Source organism: Gymnoscopelus microlampas, assembly GCF_963454915.1.
Source record: "Gymnoscopelus microlampas genome assembly, chromosome: 3".
Taxonomy (NCBI): domain Eukaryota; kingdom Metazoa; phylum Chordata; class Actinopteri; order Myctophiformes; family Myctophidae; genus Gymnoscopelus; species Gymnoscopelus microlampas.
The window spans coordinates 14,589,374-14,613,837 of NC_139940.1; the positions used below are offsets into that span (position 1 = coordinate 14,589,374).

Here is a 24,464-nt window from a genome sequence, read left to right on the forward strand (position 1 = left end):
GTCATACCGCCATGCAAGTGCCCTGAGTGACTGAGAGAGCCGTACTGGTCCTGCAGCTCTTCAGCAGCAGCAAGCAGACAGTAGTAAGTTAGTGTGCAATAATGTGAGGGAAGGGAAGGGAGAGGGGGGAGGGGTGTGCCCAGTGCCCATAACAGGCAGCCTCTTGGCTGGTACAGTGTGTGTGGAGTAACAGTGCGTATGTTGCCACCAAAGACTGGTCCGTTTGGGTTGATAATTACAGTTATCAGAAATCATCCACGTGTGGAAGCTAGTGTTTAGTAAAAGCACTCCTTTAGTTGTTCCGAGAGGCACCGCCCTTTTTTGCCTCCCGCCCCGGATTGCCCTCGGTGCCACCCCCTCCCCCTCCCACCCCCCTTGTCTGCAAACACACGGCCAGCGTTTGGTTTGCTGTCATGCCTCGGAGTGACCTATAGGGGGGGCAGTGGCGGCAGTGGGCTGAGCATGTACCTGATAACTATCCATAGCGTCCTCCTCCTCTCTCTGGCAGGACAGAACACACTCAGTCAATCAACGAGGAGCAGGTTGAATGTATACCACATGCCATGACAGCACACACTTTACACCTACAGTCACTTAGTTAAAACCACTTGGACCCTCCCATACCTATTCTGGGGGGAAGCTGCGACAAAAATAGCAGATCTACAAGCTCACAATGCGTCGCAACACGACGCGTTGGGAGCTTGATGATAGGCTATTTTCAGCACAGAGATTTGGTGTAGAGGGGAAAAGAGCAGCTCAGTAGAGAGCCAACTCACGTCAGGTTTACTAAGTATACACGAATCCACGGAGCGCTGCCCTGTAGGTGGCGCCGCCATTGCTGCGGTGTCAGACTCGATCAGCTGCTGCTGCGCGGTGTCAGTCAGCTGCAGTCACTGACTGCTCATGTTACTCTTTTACCTGCTTTTTACTAACTTTTACTAACACTAACTTTACAAAGATGTACAGAAAATCGGGATGAACCTGTGTAGTTTATGGCTGCTCCAACAGCCAAGCAGGTAAAGAGTAACGTGAACAGACGGACAGAACCGCAGCAGCAGCGCAGCTGACTGAGTTTGACACCGCAGCAATGGCGGCGCCACCTACAGGGCAGCGCTCCGTGGATTCGTGTATAGAGGGTTTAAGGACTTTATACTTTGTCGTATGGTGGTGTCACACTGCGAAAGTAGCCGTCTAACAAGCTCACAACACGTTGCAATGTGACGTGTTGTGAGCTTGTTGATCTGCTATTTTAGCAAATTTTCTAAAGAAAATTAGGACATTTTCGCCTATAATAATAATTATGCCCAAAATAGGTACTCCAGGTTGAGAGTGGTTAGCTGTAAACCTTTGGTAAACTCAACAATGTGACCTATTTAAATTCCAAAGAAATAAGGTAATAAAGTACAAAATCCCGGTATTCAGAAATTAACAGAACCCCAAAATACATCTTGAAATGTCTTTTTTATTTTATCCAGCAGTAATTTGTTTTTATTTTAAAATATGGCAGTTTTATCTGAACATTTTGCATGACATATAACTTAACCAATATATGATTACAATTAATATTTTATCAAACGATTAATGACATATTTCAATCCGGGAACGCATCTGTGTCATTTTAGATTTTAGCTATAACCATTATTTTATAGTTTGGCTGTTCAAAAATAGCCAAAGAAATCTAAAAATACTAAAATTCCCGGTTTAAATGGGATAAGGAAGCTGGGACTTGGTGCTACACAAGTGTGGAAGGGGTGTTCCCCTGCGTTCAACTGCTATCTACAGTAGAATCCATCAATACAAATGCACTCTGGATGCATGTGAGCAGTTCCATCATCTAGAGAGCGACAGTAATGGAGCTCTAACATGATTCCATACATTCATCACCTTCCATTAGATTTACAACCCGCCAACCTCATGATGTACTCATGACATTAGACCCATGGAAGATTTAACATACTTTCTTTTTACATATCGTCTCTGTCGGCTGTCCAAAACAGTTACTTTTCAGGTTTCAAATTCAAAAATATAAAAAGGTAGCAGATCAACAATCGTGTGAGTGTGTGCGTGCACACTGTTGTCTGTGTGATTGTAAATGTTTGTGTTTTGTGTGTGTGTGTGTGTGTATACAAGGCACATCTCTCTATTGCATGTGTATGCATGTGCGTGTGCAGCTCCCACTGACCTGGTAGCTGTCTAGGGGTCTCTGGAGCTTGGTGGAGCGGGGAGACACACAGCCAATAGACACAGACAACATGGCCTCCACCAGCAGAGGCAACGTGCCCGAGTGTTGGACTGGTTTCACACACACCTGCAGCCTCCGCGAGTGACCCTGCACACATAAACACTCCCTCGTTAACCTATCCCTCTTGTGAGTCACTCAACTGGTTTGAACTCATCGTTAACATTATCCCCCAACTCAGTGGTTCTAAAAAAAAAAAAAAGTCCTGTCTTGTTGATAAGTATTTGGCCTTGGATTCCCATTTGAAAAGATGATGTGACGGGATCCGCATAAGACAAAATGTTGTTGTTAAAAGATTTCAAAAACATTCCAAATATTTCACGATTTTTCCACGTTTCAAAAATAGCAGATCTACAAATCACCGTACCGTGACACACTGTGAGCTTGTTGATCTGTTATTTTCAAATAGCCAAAATATAAAAAGGGTTAAACTGTTTCTCATTTTGCTGGGAACCAACAGGAAGCCCTTCAAGGGCTGGGGATCCTCGGACCCCACTTTGTAAAACCTGATTACCAGACAGCCTCTCTACCCACTAAGCTACAGTCTAAGCTATTATCAATTATCATCATCATCATCTTCTACATGGCCTTTTCTCTTACCTGTCGCAGCTGGAAGACTCCCCCTGTGCTGAGGTCCTTTCCAGGATGCATTTCAACGTCTGAGTACTCCCCCTGTTCGTTCAGCTCCTGAATGGACACCCACATCTCGATTCTCCGAGACACCTCACTCCACCTGGAACACACCACAGCCAAGTGTGTTGAAGATGACTGCTGTTCCTCAGTGAACTAACTCACGTGTCTGTGAGTGTGTGTGTGTGTGTGTGTGTGTGTGTGTGTGTGTGTGTGTGTGTGTGTGTGTGTGTGTGTGTGTGTGTGTCTCAGTGTACAGTGTCAAATTGAGAGATATTGATAAGGCTGAGTGACAAACACACCTGTCTTGGAGCGTGCGCGTCTTGGCCTGCAGTGCGTCCAGCTCCCAGGGGGACCGTCCGTTCCCGGCACAGCGATGACCCCATACTTCTATGGCCAAGGCACCGTCTGATATGAACTCCAAAAACTCATCCGTCACGTGCACCATATAGTCCTACAGAGAGAATCACGCGCAACATACTGTAGTTCATGTGATGGAATCAAACTATTCACAATACTGCTACTGAAGGTCTGTGCCAGATCACACACTAACTGACTGAGCCCATAGGAAGACTTTGAAGTCTGCACTACATCCATGTAAAAATCCATTTAACCCATTGAGACCTGAAGCCGATTCTACATGTCTCCTAAATCTCAACAGTTCGAGGTCTTAATGGGTTAATCATGCAAATAAAGTAATCAATCCAGTCAATCAAGGAAAAGGATCTTCCCCAGACAGCAGAGGGTGCTGTCGGCATAGTCGATACCTTGCAGTTGTCAAAGCGGACGGTGAACTGTGCGTCCGGTGAGCGAGGGGAGGGCGTGTCGGGGCTGACCATGGGAGGGGCCACGGTGGGCTCGGCGTACTCCCAGAAGGTGTACTGGCAGAACACAAAGTTGGACAGGTTGAGAGGCAGCCCTGTGGCCTCCCGAATCCGCACCTGCAGCACAGAGAATAGGAAACACAGCATGAAGTATATTTTACAATTTAGGCTTTTAGCCGAAGCTCTTATCTAGAGCCTTGGTTCTCAAAGTGGGGTCCGGGGACCCCCAGGGGTACTTGAGGGAGTTCCAGGGGGTCCCCAGCTAAATGATGGACAGGAACCAAATGGACCCTTATGGGTCTGTAACTCTGAGAGTGTACAAATGGAACCAAATGGACCCTGACGGGTCCATTTGATTCCATTTGTACACTCTCAGAGTTAAATTATCATTGATTTTACAATATAAATTGGGGTCCCAGAGATATAAATGCCATTAAATGGGGGTCCTAATGCGTGTCAAATGCAGCCTAATGCATGTCAAACTGGGGGTCCTTGAAATTATTATTTTTTACGGCTAGAGCCGTAAAAATCTTCTCTTATGGGGGTCCCTGGCTTATATTTTCAAATGGGGGTCCGCGGGCTAATAAGTGTCAATTTGGGGGTACTTGACATGAAAAAGTTTGAGAACCACTGATCTAGAGAAACTGACAAGTACAATCGCTGCAGTTGCTATATAACACTATAATTATAATATACACAGCCTTTATTTGCCCTGGGTGAACTGAGAAGATGATAAAAGGAGCTGAGGGAGGGAGATGATTGATCAGCTGCTATATACTGGTATAGCAGCTGACCAGTCAGCTCAAGCTAAAGTGCAACCATGTGCTGAGCATTCACCGTGAGCAACTTCACTGCCGAAGGAACTCACCATGTCAAACATGTAATTTTGTGATTTATGAGAGTTGTGCTTATCTATGTACTCTACTGTAATCCATTGTAATCCAATGATAGTTTTGTGTCTCACGAATGCAAAATACCAAAGCAATTATGAACCTCATAACCTTCTTTTCTTCTCTTACAAGTAGTTATCAAGACTCCTGCATCTCGTTACAGGTTATGGTGTGCATTAACTTCTACCTGGTCTTTCAAGACAAACTCCCACCAAATGCTTCTGCCTAACGCTACTTTGGAAGCTCTAAAAATGAGTAGGTCATAAAGAGGCTGTAATTTCACCACTTGTTGCGATTTGCAGTGGCGTAAATACTAGAAACCAAATTAGTCGAAGCCTATCTAGCAAGCTGCTTAGCAGAAATGGAAATTCAAAAAGCTATTTTAAAGATATTTTAGAATATTTGTTTGTGAACACTGTGTTGTGATTGGTCGAATACCCTTCAAGCTTAATGTTCTCAACTTTTACCAGGCGGGATTACAGACTCAGAGATAGTCTGGCTTGAGACAATATATCTACTGCATCAACCTCCTGCATGGCAATGAAGTTGAAGTGTGAGTTCTGATACAAATGTATTCCAACAGCATACTGTACAGTATGGGTGGCGTAGAGCAGGGGTTTCCAAAGTGTTTCAGCTCAACACAAGCTCACAACACGTCACAGTCCCACAGAGTGACACGTTGTCAGCTTGTAGATCTGCTATTTCCACAATTTTGCTGAAGATGAAGATTTGTTTTTAAAATTCTTTTAAAAAATGTTTGAAATTCGTTAAGCTACAATCTTCCCCCCCAAAACAGCCTATCTACAAGCTCACAAACACGTCGCCTAGCCACCCACTGTGAGCTTGTAGATTGGCTATTTTCGGTATTCCTCGTACGATGAAGTATGGGCTTAAGTGGTTAAACTGTCATTTTGCTGGGGACACCCTGGAGCCCCCCCTCAAGGAACCCTAGGGGTCCCCAGACCCTACATTGAGAACCACTGGTCTAATACACCCTCCCGATCATAGACCAGAAGAGGAGGTCGGCTGCAGATAGATACTATAGCTAATAAAGTGGTTCTTTCTTACCCTGCAGGTGAGCCTCTTGGCCATGTGGACGATCTCTCCATTGGTGTCCATCACCTCGTAACAGCTGCTCTCGCTGGAGTTCTCGGAGGAGTCGTCACCGCCGGCCAGCCGCTCCGGCACCGCCCCGCTGACCCTCATCAGCTCAACATGAAGCCTGCCTGCTACCTGTTGGTCATGTGTGAGGAGAGGACAAAAACATGTGCTCTAAAACAGTGGTTCTCAAACTTTTTCCATGTCAAGGACCCCCAAAATGATATGTATTTGGCCCCATCAAAATATTTTATTCCAGGGACCCCCAGAAGCAAAGATTTGAGTTAAAAATGTTCGCTGTAAAAATATATATATTCAAAGATTTGCACACATTTTCAAAAAATTTCAAAAATAGCAGATCTACAAGCTCGTAGCGCTGCAATAGGTGCCGCGCTATGAGCTTGTATATCTGCTATTTTTGAATAGCCCAAAGTGTAAAATAATGCTTTTTAGCTCAAATCTAAAAATGACACAGTTCCAGGTCTTAATGGGTTAATTTCAAGGACCCCCAGTTTGATATAATGTTTTACCTCTCGGACCCATCGTAAACTCTTTGGTGTTAATTCAACTCTGAGAGTGAATAAATGGTTCATGGAACCAACTGGACACGTAAGTCTGTTGGTTCCATTTGCACTCTCTCAGAGTTCCAGACCCGTAACTTCTCAAAGACCCCTGGCCTGGGGGGTCCCCGGACCACATACTCAATATGTGGTCCGGGAACCACTGTTCTAAATATTGTGGGAAAACATGTGGTGGAAGACATGTGGTGTACAGTATATACACTGTACCATGTGTCTATGATGGGCAGAGCTGCGGTCCAAAAAGCCGAAGATGCAAAAAATATATACATAGCTCCATCTGAACCTCATTATTCAATATCTCTAGTATTCAATACTTTAGTTCGACTGCGCCGTGAAGGTATATACTCTATTTTTAATAGATGACATTCCCAGAATAGGGACGCAAGGATTCACCTGGTTAAACTAGTCTGGGAGTGGGACTCATGCAAGAATATCAGACTGGTTTGGTTTGATGTCTCTTTAGTCTTGGCTTGTGTAGTGCCTGCTACGTAATGACACACCACACACTACCAGGGTCTGGATGGGGCTGTGGAAGAGGGGATTTGAAACGTACTGTAGCACTTGTTACGGCCTGGAGAGCTTCAGAAACCTCAATTTAATCCACTCGTCCAACACCAACAATGAACCCAGACACTGGAACAGACAGTTCTACTCTAACGCTCATGAGAAATGTTGTTAGTAAAACATAATCTATCCACGGACAGAACAGCACTGGCTGTAATTTACGTGACATGGAACAATACACCAATCATGGCAAGATCGCTGTGAGTTATATACATGTTACCCACATGAATGCTAGTCTGATGCAGTGGTGGAAAGTAACTAAGTACATTTACTTAAGTAGTAGTACTGTTCAATGTCTGTGACCGCGTGTGCCCAACAGGCATGGCGTGGCAGGAAACCGTTTCACGGTGAAAAGCTGTTTTCAGATGTCTGTGCTGTCTATAGACTTGCCAAAATGTAATGAGCTTCACGTGCGTTCAACTTGCAATTGCTCAAAAATAGGACCCGGACATAGCGATCTTGATCAACTCAACCCATTAGGACATAATAACTACTTCACAACAACAGTGTTGTGTTGGTGTGACTATGATGTGAGAGTAGATTGAAGTAGATTGAAGTTCTTGCCGGTAGGCCTGTCATTACATAATCGCCTAATCGCAATTATTTGAGATAATCACAATATTTTTTTGCATAATCGTTGAAAAATGTTCATATATATTTTTCAATATAATAGCTCAAAACGCGGCTATTTCCACTATTCATGTTTTTTTTAAGAGTATAAAGTTATTAAATGATGTAAGTTATGTGTCATATCTGCCCTGTGCACCTTTTGTTTATGAAGACTAAACAGAAATGTACATTTTATTCTTAATGTTCAACAACAGAAACGCAATTAAAATCGTTAATCGCAATTATTTGAGCGACAATTAATCGTCATGCAAAATGTCATAAACGTGACAGCCCTACTTGCCGATACTCAACCTTCATACTGTTCTCCTCCAGTCCCCAACTCCACTTTACTAAGTCTAGAGGGTTTAAGTGGTCAAAAAGCCACAGGTCTGCGTTGGTCACAAACATAATGGAACAATTTAGAAGCATTCTTTAAGCAAACTAACTATTGTTTATGTTGAGATAATGTTAGCAGATGTACAGTAAATGCGATCGTGATGGGTTGTATGTGGGTTTTGGAGGCAGCTGCTGTCCCCTTCATCCCGTACTCTGTGTACAGGTACTGAATCCTTTAGTGCAGGGGTCTTCAACAGGGGGTCCGGGACCCCTAGGGGGTCCTCAGACCCCCTAGGGACCCTCAAGTTTACTAAGTATTGAAATTTTAAGTGGTTAGATATCAACATACTCTGATGATAGTTGTTTCAAACAAGTCTATGAAGCTATTTATGAAATCTATGACAAGTTTAATCTGCAAAACAATCTTATACAACATGTAGTGAGGGGTCCCTGCTTCATCTCTCTCTCAGCTAAGGGGTCCTTGGCCTGAAAAAACATATAACCCCCTGCTTTGGTGGCACGGAGTACTAGATTAGTACTAGATTGTACCGGCCTGCAGTACTTTTACCCCTGTTTTTACGTGGATAGATTACCAACTACAAAGAAATTTGATAAGTCTGCATTTGAGGCTGGAGCCTTCTGGCTTGTGGGGCAGGGAACAATAGCTTTGTAACTGTCTAGTAGTAGATCCCATATGCCAGATAACATTTGCCATAGCCTGTAGGGAAAACAGCTTCACAAAAATGACATTGTTGTTGTTGAGCGATTTGAAAACTATTCAGGAATTGAGTTCCTTTGCCTGCAGGCAGCGTGCACAAGAAACATGATAGTGATGCTCGTTGAATGGCAGCTGTAGCTACAGTAAAGTGGGTGAGCGGCTGTCTAGTAAACAGAGGGTTGCCCCCCTCCCGTCCCCGCCTGCCCAGTGTGTTGAAGTGTCCTTGCCTGACTTGCGAAAACAAATCTGACTCATTAAACATATTAAATATATAATATAATTGGTGAGTTTAGGTCAGTGTGTTCCTATACCTCCCCCTGTTGGCTGATGATAGGGACTGCATACTGAAGTTTGACATCATGGAAAAGGCACTCCAGGAATATGTTGGCCACTCCTATTAGGTTGTGGTTCTCCTGCGCCTCGTAGAACGGGTCGACGTGCTTGTTGTTCATTTTGCTGAGCTGGAAAAACTGGGAGACAAACGTAAATATCTATATAAAAGAAGATGGCAACCTTACATAGATGAGCTGTAAAAGGCTACGTTTGTGGCATCTAGTAAATATAATGCAGGAAAGTGAAATGGCTTCAAAAGCGTTTCTATCATGAATAGTTCAGAAGGTACAACAATGTGTTAATCAATAATTTACCTTCTTGACATTGACCCCTAAACTGCATCTACAGTATGTCAGATACTGAGTTAGAGATATAGTGAAATGTCTTTTCCAATAGCGGTCAAGAGAAGGTCTGCACACTGTCTTAATGCACCCAAAAATATGTATTTATTCAGCGGTATAAAAACACCACGTTTCGGCCTCTGTGGCCTTCACCAGGTGTACTCAAGGCGTGTACTGTACACAGAGGTTGAAACATTGTGTTTTTATAACGCAGAATAAATAAATATTTCTGGGAGCATTAAAACGGTGTGCGGACCTTCTCCTTCTCTACAATGGCTTCTTATCCACTCTTCTCTTTCCGTCCCCTCTCCTCCTCATCTTTTCCGCAAAACTATGAATCGTGTCATTTAAAAAAGTGTAACCAAACATGATCCATATCAATAAACATCTTTCATCTCCTGCAACTAATTTCCTGGAAATACTATGATTAATGATTGCACCCTCCTCCCTCTGAGTTGCCTTGTCCACAAAATTATCAAGTATGAGACAATCGAGTGATATCAGCATTATGCCGTTCAAGACAGCATGTCTCTCTCACAGTCTGTCCCTGTGAGACGTCTCAGTGACTCTGCTCTCCTTCCAAAGCTCTTCTTCCCTTTCATTTCCACATATTTCCCAATCCCTGCCCTTCCCTTTCACCCTGTCCTCCTTCATTCTCATAGAACCGATTGAGTTTCATTTGCAGTGCATTATATCGTATGTGAGACTGTGAGAGTCTCGTATTGTTCTTGACTATGTCATTCCTTGGGCAGTTTAGGCATTGCTGTCTAATCTTGTCAAGGTGACCTGAAAAAAATAAAGTTATATAAACATTTTAAAAGAAAAATAATCTGCTCTATTTTGTCCGTCTTTCTTCTAACTCCCCCTGCCCTCTCTCCATCATCTCCTCTTTTATTCAAATTATCTTTCTTTCTCTTCCTTCCTCTGTCGTCTCTCACTGCTTCCTCTGTTTCTCCTCGTTTCCTTTCCTCTCCCTCCTTCACGCCGACATGTCTCACCGTCTCCTCCGCGGTGCCCTCCTTCCAGTCCCTGTAGTGGTCTCTCATGTCCACCAGTTTGTTCTCCAGTTTGTCGATGGTCCACACCTGCGTCCCCTTCCCTTTTCTCCTCACCTGGATGGCCGGCTCACTAACGATCGCTCCACGCTGCACAATCGCACAGTAACAACAAATCAAATTCAACTTCGTTAGGCTTCCAAATGAGGCTTTCTTAATTGAAAACATTTTAATGGGCAAACTAATTTAACCTAAAATAGGAGATAAAATAGAGTGACTCGCTGTTTTGGGTCAGACCAGTTTGCAAGAACATTTCAGCGGAGTTCCACAGAAGATTCTTCAGTATTTTCTACAAAGGCTGCTCGCAAATAAAACTTTATAAAATGCATATGGACACAAAAACTAAAACATTACTACTACAAATGCTATTCTCTGATGCAATTCTCATCACATACATCCTCTTGTGTTATAAAGTATCATGCTGTAATTTCCGACCAGTGACTCTCAAAGTAACACAGCATATCTGTCTTACAAATGTATCTGTATGTCTGAACATTCCGCAAACAATTTCTAAAGATTTTTTTTGGGGCATTTCTGATTTATTTATGATAGTGACAATATGAGAGAGCGAGAGGGGAAGAGAGAGGGGAAGACATGCAGCAAAGTTCCTTGGGTTGGATTTGAACCGGGGCCAACTGTGGGATAGACCATTTAACCTTATTTATGTGGTATGTGATCTTACAAGGTTTGCCACTGGGGTGCCCTCTACAAAAAAATATTTAGGCCCCAATCAGGTTGGTTGTAAAATAACACTAACTTCTCGAAGTTGGGTCGGGGTACCCCCGCGGGGTCCTTGAGGGGGTCCCCAACTGATAGTTAAGAACCAAATGCACCCTTATATTACAGGCCTGTAACTCCAAGAACGGTACATATGGAACTCAGAGACTGTACAAATGGAACACGTACGGGTCCTTTTGGTTCCACTTGTACACTCTTGTCTTATGGGGGTCCGTGGCCAAAGCATACCAAACTAGAGGACCTTAACATGAAAAGGTTTGAGAACTACTGATCTAAACCATAACTACCAGAGCATGGTTTGTGTGTGGTGACTGTGAGGCTCAGACATCTGACCTTGCGGTTGGCGCTGAGGTTGGAGGCGGGGATCTGAAGGGTGACCTGGTAGTCGGTGAGTTTGGTCATCTCCTCTGCCAGGAAGTTGGCCTCTCGCACCAAGGTGTTGGCTTTGACCACCTGCTCCCTGAGCCAGGAGAGACTCTGACGAAACAGCTCATCCCTGACACACACGCACGCGCACACACACACACACACACACACACACACACACACACACACACACACACACACGCGCGCACACAATGAATGAAGATAGTTTTATCAGCAAAAGGGTTGTGCATACACACACATATACAGTACATCAAAATAACAAAGGGACCATTGAGTGTTAAAGCTTTTATCCTATCTATGTACTTTGTGTGGTTTAACTGCAGACTTGGTTAATCTCTGCTGGTGTCAAAGATAAACACTCCCCATTTTCCACCACAGTCTGAAAACTCACCTCTTCAGACACCACCTCATCCCCTAGGACTCCTCTCCTTGTATCCCTTCTTGTCACATTTGTATAGACGAATCCACAGAATGGCATTCATAACAGCGGAGTCAAGCGGCTGCCGCTCTGCACCGACACCGCGGCTATGGCAGCGCAGTGCCAGCGCTCTTGAGGATTCATCTATAGATGCTACTTTGCTACGTATGCAGATATACTACTGTATGTCGGTTACACGTTTTTGTTATTTAGATTAGTTTTTTGTTAAGGATCTCATTTAGATAGCATGAAGGAAGCAAAACAAAAATAAGTTCTACTCTTGTGTACATGTACACAAGATGTAACAATAAAGCAAGCACAACCTTGAACCTTGTTTTAGATAGATGCTAGGTTTGATGTTTACCTGGTATCCTAGTTCCTTTGAAGCACTACATTGCTCTCTCTGCACTCTACTTATGTGACTATTTTCCTTGTTGTTTGTTGACTAGGGTTCATGTATGCATATTCTGCTTATTCTGATTCGCACATGTAAGTCGCCATAGATAGAGCGTCTGTTAAATGTGTAAATTGCGATAAACAGATAAATACACAATCAAATAGTTGAAGACAGATAAACCTTAACCACTTAAACCCTACTTATTAACCAGAGTCCCCCAGGGGTCTATATTAGTCCGCCCCCCCCGAACATCTACAAGCTCACAGTGCATCGCAGTCTGCTATTTTTGCAGAATGTTCACCTCAGAATGAGGATGCAAGGGTTCATGTGCTTAAGATAACTTCAACATTGATTGTCCTTGAAACCTGCCTTTCTAGCTGCTCCATGGTTGTGAACACACTCGTTTATGGGCGCGTGTGTGTGTGTGTGTGTGTGTGTGTGTGTGTGTGTGTGTGTGTGTGTGTGTGTGTGTGTGTGTGTGTGTGTCTATGTCTTTAGTATGTGTGTGGGCCTTTGTGTGTCATTACATGTAACTCTATAAAAGTCCCCCCAATGCGCTCATCAGAGTCATCTGAGCAGCCATCAGGTGGGTGAAGCTGTAAAAGCAGTTTCCTCTGCCCCAAGGACCAGAAAATCTCCATGTGCGTGCATGCGTGTGTGTGTGTGTGTGTGTGTGTGTGTGTGTGTGTGTGTGTGTGTGTGTGTGTGTGTGTGTGTGTGTGTGTGTGTGTGTGTGTGTGTGTGTGTGTGTGTGTGCGTCTGTGTGTGAGTGTTTATGTGTGTGTGTGTGTGTGTGTGTGTGTGTGTGTGTGTGTGTGTGTGTGTGTGTGTGTGTGTGTGTGTGTGTGTGTGTGTGTGTGTGTGTGGATGGCTGACCTCTCTTCTGTCCACAGTCGTAGCTTGCCGTGGGGTGTGTGTGTGGGGAACGTGAGGCGCTCGCTGCTACTGCGATGGTGCTGCTGCGACGGCGTCCTCTCAGGTGACAGCTGCTGACGGAGGGACTCCAGCTCTCGCTCGTACATCATCCTCTGCTCCTCCAGCGCCGTCCGTTTCTCCTCCAGGTACTGCTTCTCCAGGACCTGCACCACGTTCTGCATGGGGTCTGCATACGCAACAGGAAATGTGCATATTATTACCATCTCTTTAACTCATTCAGTGCCTGACTTATTTCTGGTTGTGTTGTCCCAGTGCCAGAGAAATTCAAAAAATTCATTGTAAAAAATAAGTGCTTAGCAGCCTTTTTCAGTAAGAAGTTAAACAAGAAGTGAATGGCGCAGCACATTTTCAAATCATGATATCTTGGGTTCTGAATTTTTTTTTCAAAAAAAATAAGTTATAAAATATCAGTGGTGCTCAATCTTTTTCATGCCAAGAACCCCCAAAATTATATGTATTTGACCGTGGACCCCCATCAAAATATGCTGTTCCAGGACCCCCAGAAGCAAAGATTTGAGTTAAAAATGTTCACTTTAAAAATATATATATTTAAAGATTTGCACACATTTTCACGATTTTTCAAAAATAGCAGATCTATGAATAGCCCAAAGTGTAAAATAATGCTTTTTAGCTCAAATCTAAAAATGACACAGTTCCACGTCTTAATGGGTTAATATATATATTTTTTTTTTATGACGTCTTAGACGTCACGGGGCGCTCAGGGCTTAACAATGGCGTTTTTTTATGACGTTTTAAACGTCATGTGGCACTGAATGAGTTAAATGACTTACAATGCATTCAAGAGAGACGCTGCACCCACGACACATGCGACGTACAAGCATAGGGCTGTGACCTCGACCGCTCCTATTTTATACTTTGTCTTACAATGGTGTCTCGTTACTCTCGTTACATTACTGATCTGCTTTTTTTTTTACATTATTGAAAATGTTTTGCCTATCATGACATGCCCAAAATAGGGATAGCAGGTATAAAATAAATGAATAGCACAACAGCACACACCTGACTGAACCCTTGTTTTGTGAAAAAAACAAACAGACAAACAAACAAACCAAAAACGGTGATTACAATACACATTCTGCTGGGTTAAGTATCAGTATCAGGACAGGAGCTCACACATGCACACATACACAGACAGACAGACAGACAGACAGACAGACAGACAGACAGACAGACAGAGACACACACACACACGTGACTATGTGGTGTAAGTCTGCACAGAAATATCCTACAGTGTTTTCACTTACTGTAGGATACAGTAAGTTACATAATAAACACTATGCTGCTGTATGCTGTAGTGTTTACACAAGTCCACGCCGTCATAGTTAAGATACTTACAGTATCTTATCCAAACCAACTTGTAGATTAATAACCAATCTAGGAGCCATATCAGGTCTCCAGTATGTGTGAATAAACAACTACTAAATCAACACAATAAACAGCAACAATAAAGCCACGCTTCATAACATTGCAAACTTTGCTGTGCACACAACATTGTGGCTCATACAGTACACTGTCAGTAAATCACAAAGACCACAGCAGATTCACAGTCATCATACACACACACCACTCATTTTAGAAACCAAATCAGATGGTGCAGAACGCCGCTAAACACCTGACAGTGCTCCTCGCTGTAATTATCCCGACTGTGAATAGGTGGTGAGTAACAGAGAGACTAATGCTGCTACACACAGCAGCTGCAGAGCTGGAAGACATCCCCACAGCACAGGAGCTGCTCCTACTTGCTTAATTTATGCTTCATTGAGATCGGCTATTTTCGGCTTTAGGTGTCAAGAGATCGGTGAGGCAAACAGCAGTCTTGCACACACATCTTGAAAGGCACCTTACATTTTAGGTAGATGTTTTGTTTTAAACTGTATTTATATACAGGGTAGGTTCAGATAACACAAATGTTCTTTTTCCGCCCTGCTTCACACACCGTGAAACACATTCACACGGTATCACACCCACAACAGTCTTATACTATGTAGAATTAAGAGACCAGGGAAGCGTGGCGTGGGTCCGTAATTATCAGAAACTGAAACAGGTGCTCTTTGGAGAGGGTTCAATTGTTGTAGGTCAAAACATTTAAGTTCCTTCCCTTTGTAGTGGGCTGACATCCAAGTGAGAGAATCAGGTGAACGATCTCAGGTGAAGAATCCAAAGCACTCCGTTCAGTTGAGTATAAAAAAAACTTTATTTTGTCATGGCTTGGCAAAGTTAAAAACGCAGGTCACCTACAGTACAGCAGTACAGCACTGGAGCAGTTTGAGGGTTACGTGCCTTGCTGAATGACATGTCAGTGGTTGGTATGTGAGGTAGGTGTGAGTGATATTGATTAAATTCCCCCGCCCCGATTGTTCCTGTTGGGGCGGGTGATTGAACCGACAACCTTCCGGTCACAAGCCCACACCTAGTGGCCCCACGTTACATCATGTTTTTAAGTTTCTTCACATGCAACACAAGTGGGGTTCAAACCCAGGATGTCATGATTCATGACATTATGTGTGCTTACTAGCTGAGCCTTTCCAAATTGCCGTTATCCATTTATCAAACCATGCCTTGTCTTCCTGTTGAAAGTATGAAGAGGATGTCTCTGCACAAACACAGCTTGCAGGAGCTGCACAGCCCCAAATCCAGTGGTGGAAGAAGTACTCTAATCTTTTTTATGTAAAAGTAGCAATACCACAATATAATAATACTCTGTTACAAGTAAAAGGTCTGTATTCCAAATTTGAGTGACTTGAGTAAAAGTACAAAGTGGCATCAAAGTACCAAAGTAAAAGTCCTCAAATTTGTATAAACTAGGGCTTAATTGGTTAATGTATGTTCTGTAATAATAATCTAAATCTTCAAAGTTGCTTGTAACTAAAGCTGTCAAATAACTGTAGTGGATTAAAAAGCACAATATGTGCCTCCGAGATATAGTGAAGTATAAAGTAGAAACAAATTTGAAACACCAAAAGTACCTCAACTTGTACCACTTAACCCCCCGCATCCGAATAGTGGGGAAAGCTTTCGCAGGAAAATATCAGATCGACAAGCTTGTCGATCGGCTATTTTCAGCAAAAGCTTTTCCCACAATAACGGAAAACAGAAAAAAAGACACTGAGAGCCCTGAGGGACCATAATGGGGTTTCAGTCGTAATTCGTAATTCAGTTTATACTTTACACCACTGAATCTCCTGAATCGTACCGTTGTTTCCCAGGGTCTTCATGATGACCTCCATCTGGGCGAACTCGTAGCTATAGTCCTGCTCCGAGGACGCCTCACTGGCCGTCTCCACGTCCACATCCACAAAGCTCTCTCTGGGAGAGGCTCTCTCTAGATCCTTCAAACGGTCCCGCCGCTTGCGCTGCGGCAGGTTGATCCTGGTGGCAAAACAATAACAACACCGCGCCGGTCAGAATCATGTTTCCTTACAGGCCATTGCTCGTGTTAAAACTCATTAAAAACCAGGGAAAGCATCTGTTTCATTTTAGTTTTGAACCACTTTAACCATTATCTTATACTTTGGCTATTCAAAAATAGCAGATATACAAGCTCGTAGCACGGCACCGAGTGCTGCGCTATGGCGGGGGGGACATAATGGGTTAAAGAGCAAACGAAGAAAGAAAACACAGAAGGACTTCACAGTTAGTAGATCAAAACTTTGAAAAAACTCCCCAATGATAAAAAAAATAAGTGTTACCTAAAGAAGTGGTTGTTCCCCCACAGGATGCGGTCGCCGTGCCATAGATGGACCAGGGAGTCAATCATGGTTCCGTTTACACAGGTTCTATGGAGAACATCATGCGTTCATTCCTTTGCTACATATATATAGTATAGTTGCTGCCGGGCAGAAACCTCTTGTCTCCATATTTAACTTTTGTGTTTTTTTCGTAAGTGAATGCCCTACTTGATCATACTACAGCGTCACACAAAAGCATAAATAGTAGCAGATCCACAAGCTCGAAACGCAGCGCAAAGCGACACGCTTTGAGCTTCTAGATCTGCAACTTTTGCTATTTTTGAATTTTAATCCTGAATACTAACAGTTTTGGACCTATGAGGTTTCCACGCGACAGAAACGATATCTTATATGTCGTTGCTGCCAGGTGGAAACCTTGTATATCAAACCGCTACTTTTCAGGTCATCTCTCAAGACAGATTCTGCTACTCGCCAAACCGAGTTCCTGTTTCTCCTTGTCATGTCATTATCGATGAAAACTTTCAGAAATCAGACTTTTTCAAAATTGTTGAAGCATTGTGAGCTTCTAGATGGGCTATTTTCGCTACTTCAGTGTGATTTCCATGAAAGAAAACTACATAAAAAGAAACATGGAGATACAAGGTTTCTGCCCGACAGCAATGATATCAAAAGAACATCGGAACACGTGTTGTGAAATGTAATGATATTTAATTTCATATAGCTGTGCCAAGAAAACTCCAAAGTAGTTACGTACTGTACGGGGGAGGGAAGGGAGAATAAATCACTTGTAGTAGCAATAATGTCTTGGTATAATGAGCATGAGTCACAGCTTTGATATCAAAGAAAGGACGGCGGATGCCTTCAGCGTGAGGTCATGTGAAGCTCTTCAGGTCTTAGTGGGGGTAGGTGGGTGGAGGTGGGGGGATGAGGTTAATAGTGGGGGCAGGAGGGTGGAGGTGGGTGGGGGGATGAGGTTAGTGGGGGTAGGTGGGGGGGTGAGGTTAGTGGGGGCAGGCGGGTGGAGCTGGGGGGGGGGGGGTGCTGAAGGAGGAGAACTCACCTGGCGTTCTCCATGGGCGTGAGGGTGACATCACCGTCTGGACACAGCTCTAGGCTGCAGTGCTCCGGCTGGATACCGATCCCACACAGCTGGATGTCCTGGGTGGTGTCGGCGCCCACGCGAGTGTGTTCCTTTGTTGAACAGAAGATAACAGAAGATAACATGACATGAAATGCGATTCATCCCTGTGAGGTGAAATCGGGTAGTTTCTGAACTTGTTGCTTTCATCAGCCCCTCACTGCTCCGTCTTCTCCTTATGTCATTTATTTTCCTACTGTATCACCCGGCCTTCTCACTGTGTGTTCCTGCACAACAGACTAATCTATAGCTATAATGACAGAGGCTTAAGTCAATTACACTCAAACAGGGGGAATAAACAAGATTTGATGCAAATGCGAAAGTTCCCACATTATGATTCATTAGCGATAGCCTAACTGGCCTAAATTGTTATTTGTAGAGCCCCGAGGCTGTCATTTACACAAAAGCAACAGCTGGTGGTGGGTGGGTGGGTGGATGGTGGAGAGAGAGAGAGAGAGAGAGAGAGAGAGAGAGAGAGAGAGAGATGGGGGGCTTGTTTTGAGCTTGTGGATCTTTAAAGAGTCAGTAGGATACAACAGCAGCGACTCAGAAATGTGTGTGGGGAGGAATCATGCGATCATTCGCAGAAAAAGAGGTAGAAAGCACAACAACAACAAAAAAAAACATAATGAACTTGTTAAATTGTGATTTTATATCAAACATATCAAGACAGTCTATATGTATCTAATTAACCAGAAGCAGGGATAAAACATAATCGCCACCGTCGATAAAAATGAATGACCAGAGGGGGGATATCAAAAGCAAAGGCATGGATCCGCCCCCCCCATTCCCCCCAGGAAATCAAACTCTGGGCCTACTGTACGTAAGTGTTGCTCGGGTGGAAACCTTGCATGTCAAAAAAAGTATATTTTCAGGAAACAGACAGAAAGAACCTGTGTTCCAATCAATCCAATGTAGTTATTATTTAGTCACAAGCTCTTATTAATAATATTATATAAAACCCACAGACACAGACACACTTTCACTTTCAACATCTTCCCAAAATAGCGCATCACGACGCATTGCAAGCTTGTAGATCAGCTGTTACTTCTTTTGCTCCCTCCTCCCATACAATAAAAAATACGGAGATATGAGGTTTCCGCCCGACAGCGGCGTTAATATGCCGAGCTGGGCTCAAGAGAGCCGGTGTCTCTCTCGTTACAGAGTGGGCAGCAGTTTAAACAAACAGCCGACTTCCAGAGGATGTCCGTCCTTGTAGCAGCAGCAACCACCCATTTCACATTACCATAGTCATTCCACACTGATATGCCATAGCGGGCCGGGCCAGGCCAGGCCCCGGCGCGCCTCAGACAAAGAGCCGTTGTTCTGCTGCGCCGCGGGGGCTGATGCTGTCTCGCCCTCCCCCCCCTCCATCCACCCCCCCCCACCCTCCTAATTCCTACAGGCTCTGATGGAGCTGTTGTCCCCATCAGCTGAGCCTTGGCTCTGCTCTCACACTGTTACAGGATACAGGAAGTGTCTGTGGAATGCTGCAGCATCACCATCACATGTGTCATGTTCCAGTGGTTCTCAACAGTGGGGGCCGCGGACCATCAGAAGTCCTTGAGGGGGTTTCCAGGGAGTCCCTGATGTGGCTTCAAAATCATCTTAAGCACTTTAACCCTATTTTATACTTTGGAATTTTTCAAATTCCGTCAATTTGAAAATAGCTGCTATTTACCGTAATTTTCGCACTATAAGCCGCACCTGAATATAAGCCGCAGCAGCTAAATTGAATGATTTGTACATATATAAGCCGCACTGGACTATAAGCCGCGGGTGTAAAATCCCTAGATTTAGGAGGTCCCCTAGTGGCCGTTAGCTATAAAAATCCATAGATAAGCCGCACCGTTATATAAGCCGCAGGGTCGAAAAATGGGAAAAAAGTCGCGGCTTATAGTCCGAAATTTACGGGTATTTAAAATTTTGGGGGAAAAAAGACGTTTTTTTTATACATTTTAACAATGCAAATCTTGTATGGGCACAAACTCCTTTCAGATGTGGGTCCGTGGCTAAATACATATTAATTTGGAGGTCCTTGACATGAAATGCTTTGAGAACCGCTGTCATATTCCACCTCCCCGACTGATAGGACACGTTACAGCTACAGTATGGTATGTCAGATAGGGAGACAGTGTGTGTGTGTGTGTGTGTGTGTGTGTGTGTGTGTGTGTGTGTGTGTGTGTGTGTGTGTGTGTGTGTGTGTGTGTGTGTGTGTGTGTGTGTGTGTGTGTGTGTGTGTGTGTGTGTGTGTGTGTGTGTGTTTTGCATTTGCATTCCTAACCATTCGTGGTTTGCGATTCGTGACACTGGCTGCCTGGGTACAACAGTGAACTTATCAGTGTGTGACTATATGTATAATGTTACAGAAGCTACATTATCTCCAGAAGGCAAATCCTGCCAGTACAGCATCACAAGGTTCACAAGTATTTGTTCCTATGATTTCTACCAGTATCCTAGTTACAGGACTCCCTGTGAAGCTATGGTTTACGGGCAAGGTACACAGGAATTATGATTATCACCATTATCATTAAATGGTGCATTTATATGGTAAATGGTGCATTAATCCAAAGCGCTTTACAAGGTGCATTACATTGATTCACCCATTCACACACATTCTCTCACCGATGGCAGAGGAAAGCATGCAAGGCATCATCCTGCTCATCAGGAGCAGTTATAGGGTTCAGTGTCTTGCTCAAGGACACTTCTGCACTAACCCAGGGGGTTGGTGTCGAGTGTCCGATTCCCAAGCGGTCGCTCTACACCCTGAGCCATTGCTACAACTACTATTAGCTTTAGTAGTAGTAATAGTAGGAGTAGTAGTAGTAGTAGTAGGAGGAGGAGGAGGAGGAGGAGGAGAGATAGTTGTAGGAGGTGCATTAGTATTTTCTCTAGTGCACAGTACACACGTTTTTCAGCCCAAGGACCCCCTAGCTGAGAGAGAGATGAAGCTGGGACCCCAATTACATATTTTTATAAAATTGTGTTGCGGATTAGATTATAGATTTCATAGATAGTTTCATAGACTTGTGAAACTTGACAGCACTATCATGTTGTATAAATTAATGTTTTTTGTTTATTTTTTTTACCCATTAGCGTCTCTTAATTCATGTTAATGTGCATTTTCAGACATTTAACCACTTAAAGCCTCAATACTAAACTTGACCATTGGCTCTGTACTTGGTTTGCTCTTTTTTTCCCTCTACACCAAACCCCTTTGCCTATTTTTGGCTAATGTTCCCCTCACTCCCCATCCTATCACACAAAGATTTGGAGGACCCCTATTAGCAACTCTGAGGACCCCCTAGGGGTCCCGGACCCCCTATTGAAGACCCCTGCTCTCGTGCGTAACAGCAGTACATTCATGTTCAAGCAGTATTACCTTCAGGTAGTAGACCAGCAGCTCATTGAGGGCGGGGTCGGCGTTCAGGTTGACCAGGAAGCACTTGTCCTCGCCCACTTTGATCCCAGATGTCTCCAACGAGATGCCCATGCTCTCCAGCTGCTTCTGACGCTCCTATGCACACACAGAAGAACCCTCAGTTCTACAGCATAGGGTGCATTCTAAACCCACTTATATCCGATTTCAAAAAGACTGAAAATAGCCGTGGCATTACTTAATACTTTTAATACATAAAATATATTACAAGCTTGTGACTAAATAATATACATTGGATCCATTGGAACACAGACATCGATGACATGGAATGTAGCTCTAAGTGCCTTTACAAACAGTACTAGAACAGCAGATAGTATAATGTGAAGATAAGCCAATCTGCCTAACATTGAAATAATATGATAAGAATCATCAAGCCCAGACAATATAAAACCAATGGTGCTCAATACAAAAGAAGCACTGGTAAATAAATGAAGTTGCAGAAGCTGCTTGACAGCTTTACAGCAGCTTAAATATTCAACACAACGCCAGCATCGGCTGGAGAGGAAGCAAGAGAGACTAAAACAGATGTGCGTGAAACCATACAGTATGTCATTTCTTGATTCTAAACTGAACTGATGAACATATTAACCCATTTAAACCGGAAAAGCATCCGTGTCACAAATATTGTAACCACTTATTTTATACTTTGGCTATTCAAAAACAGCAGATATACAAGCTCATAGGGCATCACTTCGTGCCGCTCTACGAGCTTGTAGATCTGCTATTTTAGAAAAATCATGAAAATGTGTGCAAATATTTTAATATATATATATATATATATATATATATATATATATATATATATATATTTCTTTATGCGAAAATGTTTAACTCAAATCTTTGCTTCTGGGGGTCCCTGGAACAAAATATTTTGAGATGGAGGTCCGCGGCCAAATACATCTAATTTTGGGGGTCCTTAACATGAAAAAAATCGAGCACCACTGATATAGTCACATAGAAAACTGTCAGGATTTAGAAGACATTTGTAGAATCGGCCTCAGGTCTTACTGGGTTAAGAGTGTTTGTAATGAGTTTGGTACATACTGTTGCGATCTCCTCTGTCTTCCTGAGTTTCTCCTCCCAGGTGACGGTCATCTCCTGGATGAGTTTCTCAGACTCATGCAGTTTCTCCTTCAACTCGGGGGCCTTCATAGACTGTCACAAACAACAGGAGAGGACAGACAGCAGTAGATGAATCACACACAAACATCAAACACATTTGGAAGTCTACGCCTCATTTGGCCAAATTGAAATAACAATCTTAATACGTAGATAATTAACTAATAATTATTTTAAAAAAGTGCTTCACAATAAAAATGTTGGTACAGTATGACTAAGAGAAGGAAAAAAAGTAATTATTTACATGAATGGATTTGTCATGCTCTTTGTACATTTTTGATTGGAGGGACTGTTTCTAATTCACTTTTACTACCCAGAATCTTGCTAGCTGGTCCTGGATTAAAGCCTACTTCTCAAATCTGTAGGCTTAACCACTAAAACTCTATATTGGCCCCCTTCTTTTTTTCCCTCTTCACCAAATCTCTTGTGAGCTTGTAGATCTGCTATTTTCACCAAATGATTGGCCCAGAATAAGGATGCTAGGGTTCATGTGGTTAAAGTATTTAGTGTTGCACAGTTTATTGTACCCTTGTGAGAACCACCATGCCAACACTATTCATATACAGTAACAGTACAGTAGCAAACGGCTGCAGTTTTTCATGAACCATTTTTTTTTCAAGCTGTACATTAATCTGGTAATGTGCAGAAGATCTGATCTGCAGATCAAGTTTCTGATCAACGGAGGAGACGACTAACCATTAGCAATACCCAGCTTGAATTTGTTTTGGCACTGTCACAGTATGCACTGTGCAATCATAATTTAATTTAGCAAATATATGACAAATATTTTTTCTTAGATTGATAGATTCGAGTTTTGACTTTTACGCAGTATATGCTTCATTTAGAACGGACAGCGTAGAAAGACAGGAAGGAAGTGGGGGGGAGGGGGAGGATATGCAACACGGGTCTCCACCCAGAATCGAACCGAGGATGTTATTATGTTGTAGACACACCCTGTGTCACGCTGCCCTAAAGGTAGCTGGATGTAATCTATTGTCTTTGTTCTCCGTTCCCGAGTCCCTCCTCTCACCTCAGCCTGAGAGAGCTGCACCTTCAGCTTCTCCACCTCCTCCCGGAGCTCTCTGATGATGCGTGCGTTGGGGTCCTCGTTGACCACGGCGTGGTTGACTATCCTCTTGGCTCTGTCTGCGTAACGCAGCGTGGACAGGGTCTCCTCGTAGTTGTCCGCCGCTGGGCTTACTGTGGCGATCATGGCTGTCTTACTGTTACCACCCAGGTTGTCCTGAGAGGAAAAGCACATCATGAGGACGATCGTTTCACATTTCAAAATGCTGCATGGTCATTTTCCTTTTAACTCAGTGGTTCTCAAATATTTAAAATCCGCACACACAAGACCACACTTTGAGAACCACTGTGTAATGTGTAATCCTTGCCACAGTATACTATATTGAAGTGTAAATGTATTTCCAATTGTCAGTTGTTAATGTTGGAAAACACCTCTACTACTGAATGACACGAGAAAACTTCTACAAGAGAAACATGAGAAAGATGTAGAAGATCACATTACAGTGATCGCATCAAACCTTGAGTAACCAGGTGAGGACTGAATCTCTGTAAGGCACAAACTTCCCCTTCCCTCCTTTCCCGGCAGACTGGTCGGCCAGAGCAGAAATCACACAGCCCAGCGTGGTTAGAGACCTAAAGAGAAACACATTGATGCAATATGAGTACCATGGAGCTTTTTGATTGATTTATTGATTGATTGATTGATTGATTGATTGAATACTTTATTAACAGTTTGCAAATAGTACAGTGGTACGATTTTACAATGATGCTAAAAGGATAACAAAGGACAACAAAAAGCCAAGAGGGCTTGTTTCCATTGTGGTCCTATGTATTAAATTCATCGTGACATTTAAAGACATGCAAAAGACATTTCTGCTTAGAAGACTTGTCTAGAATCAGTTGCAAAGTGCAGACAGGTGCTCTTTTATGGCGGTTTT

General features: G+C 43.3%; 1 protein-coding gene across 8 annotated transcripts in view; it reads right to left on the reverse strand.

Annotated features, from left to right (window-relative positions):
- Positions 1-24,464, reverse strand: part of kif13a (kinesin family member 13A) — an 80,919-nt gene that overhangs the window by 17,091 nt on the left and 39,364 nt on the right. For 7 of the 8 annotated variants that reach the window (XM_084053765.1, XM_084053764.1, XM_084053762.1 and 4 more), the window contains 17 exons: positions 24,045-24,159; positions 23,531-23,743; positions 22,426-22,536; positions 21,325-21,459; positions 17,865-17,995; positions 16,805-16,891; positions 16,309-16,484; positions 13,035-13,260; positions 11,290-11,452; positions 10,162-10,308; positions 8,801-8,959; positions 5,652-5,816; positions 3,637-3,810; positions 3,172-3,323; positions 2,840-2,972; positions 2,183-2,329; positions 469-501 (listed from right to left, as the gene is read on the reverse strand). In XM_084053765.1, coding sequence (XP_083909891.1) covers positions 469-501; positions 2,183-2,329; positions 2,840-2,972; positions 3,172-3,323; positions 3,637-3,810; positions 5,652-5,816; positions 8,801-8,959; positions 10,162-10,308; positions 11,290-11,452; positions 13,035-13,260; positions 16,309-16,484; positions 16,805-16,891; positions 17,865-17,995; positions 21,325-21,459; positions 22,426-22,536; positions 23,531-23,743; positions 24,045-24,159 — 2,467 coding nt within the window. The remainder of the gene's footprint in view (positions 1-468; positions 502-2,182; positions 2,330-2,839; positions 2,973-3,171; positions 3,324-3,636; positions 3,811-5,651; positions 5,817-8,800; positions 8,960-10,161; positions 10,309-11,289; positions 11,453-13,034; positions 13,261-16,308; positions 16,485-16,804; positions 16,892-17,864; positions 17,996-21,324; positions 21,460-22,425; positions 22,537-23,530; positions 23,744-24,044; positions 24,160-24,464) is intronic. The other variant, XM_084053761.1, reaches the window with a different exon arrangement.